The 7837-nt window shown below is 42.4% G+C and overlaps 1 protein-coding gene across 1 annotated transcript; it reads right to left on the bottom strand.

The window, feature by feature from the left end:
• Positions 1-230: 230 nt before the first annotated feature.
• LOC111896654 (histone H3.2) lies at positions 231-830 on the bottom strand. Its single transcript, XM_023892625.3, has one exon. It carries the CDS (start codon positions 746-748, stop codon positions 338-340), a length of 411 nt encoding a protein of 136 aa, XP_023748393.1. The 5' UTR covers positions 749-830; the 3' UTR covers positions 231-337.
• Between the last annotated feature and the right edge of the window lie 7007 nt (positions 831-7837).

Here is a 7837-nt window from a genome sequence, read left to right as displayed (position 1 = left end):
ATTATTTCTCAGTGTTTAATAACAAAATGCGGCGACGATCGATGCCTAGGGTTCATTGGCCGCTCACGGCGGCGTTAGGGTACCGTTGATCACAGCGGTGATTAGCAGCTACCACGGTGGCTGTTGCTTTAAATTTATATTTCTTTTGCGATATTTGGAAGGAAGAAACCACATGGAAGATTCAATGCCTAATCATGTAGATAAAGAATCATACTTGCATACCAGATTACTCAACACCAAATTCAAATTTTCATTTAGTAAAATAAGATAGAAACAGAACACCGAGACGAACATCAAACTAATCAAGATCTACATACTAACATCAATAACAAAAGTTCTAAGCCCGCTCACCACGAATCCTACGAGCAAGCTGCATATCCTTAGGCATGATTGTAACTCTTTTAGCATGAATCGCGCACAGATTTGTGTCTTCAAATAGTCCAACAAGGTACGCTTCGGAAGCCTCCTGAAGTGCAGCCACGGCAGAGCTCTGGAATCGGAGATCAGTCTTGAAATCTTGAGCGATTTCCCTCACAAGCCTCTGGAACGGAAGTTTCCTGATCAAAAGCTCGGTGCTTTTCTGGTACTTCCTGATCTCCCGCAATGCGACGGTTCCTGGCCTGAATCTGTGTGGCTTCTTCACTCCACCGGTGGCCGGCGCCGACTTCCTTGCCGCCTTGGTCGCCAGTTGCTTCCTTGGAGCCTTTCCTCCGGTGGATTTCCTTGCCGTCTGTTTGGTACGAGCCATTTGATTGCAGAGAGATATGAGTGTTTGAGTGAAGAATTAACGATGCTCTTTGAAGTATTGTTGTTGGATTGATTGTAGATTTGACGTAAGGGTTTATGGGATTTTATAATGCACGGATTTGGGGAAATTATCGGGAAATTAGCGGCAAAATTCAAATTTCTGAAAAATAAGATTGGGGAATTTAGGTGTAAATTTGCACAGGTGGTCAACTATACAGGATGGCAATCCGTGTGAGTTGTATAACAACCAATGATATCTTTGGAATTAGGGTGTAAGTTTATTGAGTTATTCCGAAATATTTTGTAAAGTATCCTCACTATAAATTACTATCAAAATAAGACTCATGAATTATGAAATTATATATTTTATTTTACAAAAAATTATAATCAAGAATAGCATATATAATGATAAATAAAAAAGAAAATACAAAAATATCAAAGTCGGATGAAGGCTTTTAATAAAATAGTATTTTTTATTTTTTAATTTTTATGTTAAAAAACAGTCAAATAGTTCTTAGTGGTACAATTCTGAAACACTTTATTTTTGAAATGGTTTTTTGAGTTTGTTTTTGGTAGATTCAGTAGATCGTGTGTTGACAAAACTAAATCTATATTATTGGCATAGTCGCATAGGTCCTCCAATTGTAAGGTATAACACTCCGTTTTTGAATTAGGCTGCGACTGGCACAGTCGCATAGGACCTCCGATTGTAAGGTGTAACACTCCATTTTGATCACTTATCTAAATGATGCATCATTGATTAGATCAGAGTTTGACGGTGGCTTTTGAAAACTACGATTGCTAGTCAAATTTTGAAGTCATACTTGCAATAATAGTTATTAGACTTATTCAAGTGGGAAACTGGTGGATTTTGTGTCTAAGCCCATAACGATAATTGGTATGTACTTGATTTGATATGTAGCATAGTCATTTTGGGTTGACTTCACTCACGCAACTTGATAGGATGATTAGTGAAGAGAGAGTATAATTTATTATGTGAAATGATAAATTGGTACTCAAGTGATTTTATTAGTATATTACAATATTAATATATTATTTAGAAATCATATTATTAATTGGTGATTAATCATAAATTAATTTGATATTAATTTTGGAATTAAAATAATTGATTAATAATGGAGGGGCTATTTTGCAAATCATTGATAGTTGCGAAACTGGGCCTAGGGACTCATTGGATGGGAGTGGATGAACTTATAGCTTATGCTTATAAGAATTCGTCCAAGGCATCTTATGGAGGTCCATGGGTTGCTTTGGGCTTAAGATAGGAACTAAGGTTACCTTATTCAAGTCCAGCTTCAAGACTAAGCAACCTGGCCATATATAAACCCTATAAACCCTAATAAAATTGGTCAATGCACTCTAGATTGAAACCCTGGCCGATTTCCTTGTCTCTCCTTCTCATCCTTTGCATTGGGTGTTTGTGACTCCATTATAGGTGCAAAACTTGGGGCACTAAGCTTTCAAGAGTCAAGATCTTCAAGGATTGTCTTGTTATTACAATACAACAAGTGAGGTAATGTTCTAACCCTTAAATTTATACATGAATTTCAAATATTGTATGCTATATCTAGGGTTATCGCTTTGTTATTCAATTTGCATGTTCAATTAGTTAAAATCTTAGATCCAAATCAATTAGGGTTGCATGATCACATAGGAATGTATATATGCTCATAACCCATCAGTTTCGTGAGAGGGCTTTGTTGGTTTCGCAGTATACGGCGGACAAGGAAATGAAGAAGGTTTAGTACCATGATATGCAAAAGGATGAGATTCGGGAGTTTGTGAGTATGTCTAGCTGCAAGAAATTCGATGATATGATCACTCGGGTTCGCGAGCGAGAGATTGATATGGAGACTGTGAGGAAGAGGAATTTGGTTCAGGCACATGTGTTAGGGGGCTCAGGGAAGAAGCACAAGATTATGGATTCGAGATCGAGGGGCCAACATGGTCGAGGTTAGTGTGGCTATACACACGAGGGGGCTTGTAGGGCGGGTGGTCATGGCTGCTTCAAGTACGACAAGACTGGTCATTTTAGAAGGGATTTTACCGCCGCCACCATCCAAACATCAGGACTGATTTGCTTTCATTGTAATTAGAGGGGCCGCAAGAAGGCCGATTGTCCGGGTTTGACAGAAAGGGTGAGCAGTGATAGCACATGCTCCCACGACAATGAGGATTACCAACGGCCGCCAGGGCAAGGTGGAGGCACCAGTGGTGAGGAGTCGAGCTTTCCATTTGACAGTCGAGGAGGCTCGTGCAACACCAAATGTGGTTGCAGGTATGTATTTTCTCCATATTTCATTATTCTTTTGATGTTTATGCTTATTATTATATGATTGTTGTTATATAGGGATGTTCCTATTTAACGGTGTTCCAACCTTAGTTTTGTTTGATTCGGGTGCCACCCAATTGTTTGTGTATCTTTTGGTTAGCAAGAGGTTCTGTAACGTCCCAAAATTTAAGACTAAAAATTTCTTTTAATAAAGTATCACTCAAGTAAAATCATCCTTTCAAAACATAAACAGAGTATTAGTTTTCAAAACACATGTTCATTATCAGAGTAAAACATTCCCAGGCTGACTAATCTATGGTGTGTGCCATGCGATCATCCCGAGCTCCATCATCCGCTACCGGAAGTACCTGAAACCAAAACTGAAAGCCGTAAGCACGAAGCTTAGTGAGTTCCCCAGATACCTCATACCATACAAACCATTCATAGCCAAGAACCATACATAACCGACTTATCCATAACCAAGTAAGGTGTTATGTACCAAACATAGTCTTGCCATTATGCCACGGGCCGCACGTGGTCTTCCTGGTCAAGCCTGGGCCGCTCCCTGGGTCTTACAGACAAGTGCCAAGGGCCACCCCCTGGTCTTACAGACGTGTGCCAAGGTCCACCCCTTGGTCTTCAATGCAAGTATCACAAAGACAACCGTACATACTACTCTACTTAGCTAAACAGCATACAGTGTGCCAGAAGCCACCTCCTGGTCTTTCATATATAATAGCATACAAGGCGCCAGGAGCCACCTCCTGGTCTTTCATACATATTGCCTAGGGCTAACCTCCGAGTCTTCCGGTCATACATAATAACATACTGTGCGCCAGGAGACACCCCCTGGTCTTCCATGCATATTCTAAATGGACCGACATTGGTGCCTTAGACCCATACAAACAGTGAGGAGACTCACCTCGCGCTGCTGACTCTGCTGATAATCCTCTGGCTACTGACCGACAACTCTCTGAACTCCTGCTCCACCCGCTCCCCAAGCTACCAATGTCAAAGCAACACTGAGTCTAACTGACCCCCGAAAGACAACCAAGTCAACTCAGGTCAAGGTCAAAGTCCTGGTCAAAGTCAACCTTCCAGGTCAACCCTACTCGTCGAGTCACCCTACTGACTCGCCGAGTTCATAAGCCCATAGTCCTTCCACTCGCGACTCTACTCGCCGAGTCAGTCCATGACTCGCCGAGTCTACCGATTTCCGAGTCCTGACCTGTCCAACTCACCGAATCTCTAGTCGACTCACTGATTCGAGTCTAAGCTCGAAGGGTTTGGGGTTTCGCGACTTGACTCGCCGAGTCCAAGAACAGACTCGCCGAGTCCAAGACCATCTTCATCCAACTCACCGAGTTGTTCTTCCAACTCGCCGAGTTCATGCCCAACTTCGTCCGACTCGACGAGTTGTTCATCCCACTCGTCGAGTTCCTCCTCATCTTCAAGATACTCGCCGAGTCCACTCGAAGGACTCGCCGAGTCCATTCAAATCTACATACATGCAGAGGACTTTCGAGTCATGCATGGACTCCAAACTGTAGATCTACCCTTCCCAAGCCTATCCCCCACATAAAGTTGCAAACTTTATGTGTAGAGAGGGAGATCTAGGCAATAAGCACCATAAACTAGGGTTTAAGGCCAAGGGGCTTCAAAATCGACTCAAGGGTTGATACTTTATGCTTCTCCAGTCCATAACACACCTGGATCTGAAGTAGCAACTCCAGATCCGGCTCCTAACTCAAAGTAATATCATTATGGCTAAAGAGCCCCAACAACCACACGTAAATCAAGATGCAAAAAGGGTCCAGGAACTAGTTTATACCTCCAAAAGCTCAGAAATGTCTTCCTAATCCCGAATCTACAGCCCCCTTCTTGCACTCTCAAGATTCTTCTTCTTTCTCCAAGCTAAATGCACTCTTGAAGGAAATAAATGGCTCAAATAGAGGATATGGCGGCTAGGGTTCGATATCCAGGGCTTAAGAGGTAGTAAGGAACCCTAGGAAGAAGATTAAGACGTTTATATAGGCTCCAAGTCCCGAATTTAGGGTTTTCCTCGCACAGACCCTACTCGCCGAGTCACCTTGGCCGACTCGCCGAGTTGGTCACTTAATCCTCGACTCGGATCCCGCTCAGACTCGCCGAGTTCCTCCTTGGACTCGCCGAGTCCCTCCTAAATTTAGGGTTTTCTTTCCTTTCTTGGTCTTCAAAACTTTGGGTGTTACAGGTTCGGTGACGATCCAGGGAAGCTTGATTATCCACTAGAGGTAGAAATTGTCGATGATCGTCCAATGCGAGTATCGAGGGTGCATCGAGGTTGTGTTCTAGAGTTACTTAGCTAGCGATATCCGATTGATTTGGTTTCTAGTCCTTTGCGCGAGAGCAAAGTGATCGTGGGAATGGATTGGTTGAACCGTAATGAGGCAATGATTGATTGAAGACACCAGTTAGTTAGGGTTCAAAACCCAAGTGGGAGAGAACTGGTTATTCACAACCAGGGTGCTCAACGGGGACCAAATCTTTATTCGGCTGTGAGAGCTAGAATATATTTATAGTAGGGATGTTCTTGTTTTGTGGCTTATGTGTTGGACACCATACAGGAGAAAAAAGAGGTCGGTTGATCATGTATCGGTTGTTCGGGAGTTTACAAAAGTGTTTCTGGAGAATCTGCCTGGAGTTCCTCCAGAGAGGCAGGTGGAGTTGCGTATTTATTTAGTTCCTGGTGCAGCTCCGATATCCAAGGCACCTTATTTGTTGGCACCATCAGAGATGCAAGAGTTGTATACACCGCATCATGAGTTGTTAGACAAGGGATTTATCAGGCTGAGTAGTTCACCCTGGGGAGAACTGATATTATCTGTAAAAAAAGAAGGATGGCTCCCACAGAATGTGCATTGATTATCAGGAGCTAAGCAAGTTGACGGTGAATAACAGTAAGGATTGACGATTTGTTTGACCAACTTCATATCAAACTATCATCAGATGAGGGTTCGAGATGAGGATGTTCAAAAGACGGCATTCAAGACTTATTATGGTCATTATAAGTTTGTGGTGATGCCTTTTAGGCTCAACAATGCACCATCATCATTCATGGATCTCATGAACCGGGTTTGCCGAACGATGTTGGATCAGTCAGTCACCATGTTTATTGATGACATCTTGGTATATTCTGAGACCAAGGAGCATCATGAGGATCACCTGTGGGAGGTTTTGAAAACTTTGAGGAGGGAGAGGCTACATGCCAAGTTCTCCAAATGCGATTTCTGGTTACGCGAGGTGCAGTTTTTAGGGCACCTTGTCAGCCAAAAGGGTATATTGGTCGATTAGGCCATGACGTAGTGGGAGATTCTGAGGACTCTATCCAAGATTAGAAATGTCCTTGGTTTAGCTGGGTGTTACTAGAGGTTTATCGAGAATTTCTCCTGGATTGTAGTTCCATTGGCCAGGTTACACAAAGAAGTTTGTTACTTTCCATTAAGGGTCTGAGCAACAAGATGCGTTTGAGACTTTGAGGCAGAAGTTATGCGAGTCTCTAATCTTGACCCTGCCATAGGGTGTGGATGATTTTCGTAGTATATTGTGATGAATCGATCTCGGGATTGGGATCAATTTTGATGCACTACCTCGAGGCATTTGAATCCTCATGAGGGGAATTATCTCACTCATGATTTGGATATGGGGTGGCTGTGTTTACCCTCAATATTTGGCGTCATTACTTGTATGGGGTTCGTTGTATTTGTACATGGGCACAAGAGTTTGAAGTACTTGATGGCTCAACCAAATATGAACATGAGGCGGCGCAAGTGGCTTGATGTGGTGAAGGATTATGATTGTGAGATCCTTTTTCACCTGGGGAAGGCCAACATGGTGGTCGATGCTCTTAGCTGTAAGTCAGCTAGAGCACGAATCATAGACGCTTGTTTGAGGATGACAGTGATTGGCCCACTCTTAGAGCATATTCAAGAGGTTTAGGTAGAGGCTATGAAAGAGGAGCACCAGAATAGTGAGCCCATAGTGGGTCAGGTGACTTCTTTTGATTATGACAATCGTTGATTATTGACCCTTCGTTAGAGAGTTTGAGTTCCATACTGCGGTGGTGTGCGGCAGATTTTGATGGAAGAGACACACAAGTTTAGATTTTCTATTCATCCGGGAGCGACGAAGATGTAAGGAGACCTCTGGCTCTATTATTGGTGGCCATGAATGAAGTGGGATGTGGCTTGGTATGTGGTGAGGTGCTTGACTTGTAGGAAATTCAAGGCCGAGCATCAACAACCTCATGGAAAAATGGAGATGTAGGGTGTTCCCGTTTGGAAATAGGAGGAGGATTATGATGGACTTTATCACAAAGCTACCACAGACTGCACGAGGGGTGGATTCGATTTGGGTAATTGTGGATCGATCGACCAATAGTGCGCATTTCATTCCTATTCAAAAGATAACTTCCACAGAGAAGTTAATGGATGTTTATATCCGGGAGGTTGTAGCACAACATGAGGTTCCCATCTTGGTGGTTTCTGATCGAGATGTGTGACAACTCTCAATTGTGGGTCAACCAGAGTCAACAAAAGTCAACCAGGACAACTCAAATTGTATTAGAATTTTAGATGAATTGTGATATTCCCTAATGCGTACAAATGTACGATTGACAAGTTATCATACAAAGCACCACTCTTATTGGAAATTATAGAACATAAACCCTAAATAAGGTTAGTATCGTAACAATTCGGTAATTCAATTTTATATTGTTTTAGTATAAATAATATTCATAACAAGATGTAGTGGAATTCA

The sequence above is a fragment of the Lactuca sativa genome, chromosome 6 (assembly GCF_002870075.4).
Source record: "Lactuca sativa cultivar Salinas chromosome 6, Lsat_Salinas_v11, whole genome shotgun sequence".
In the NCBI taxonomy this organism is placed as follows: Eukaryota; Viridiplantae; Streptophyta; class Magnoliopsida; order Asterales; family Asteraceae; genus Lactuca; species Lactuca sativa.
Note: the sequence above shows the minus strand (reverse complement) of the source record. Positions and strands in the feature narration are given on the sequence as shown.

Excerpts from the sequence above, each read along its gene's own strand:
- LOC111896654 (XM_023892625.3), bottom strand. The coding sequence starts at position 748 with ATGGCTCGTACCAAACAGACGGCAAGGAAATCCACCGGAGGAAAGGCT.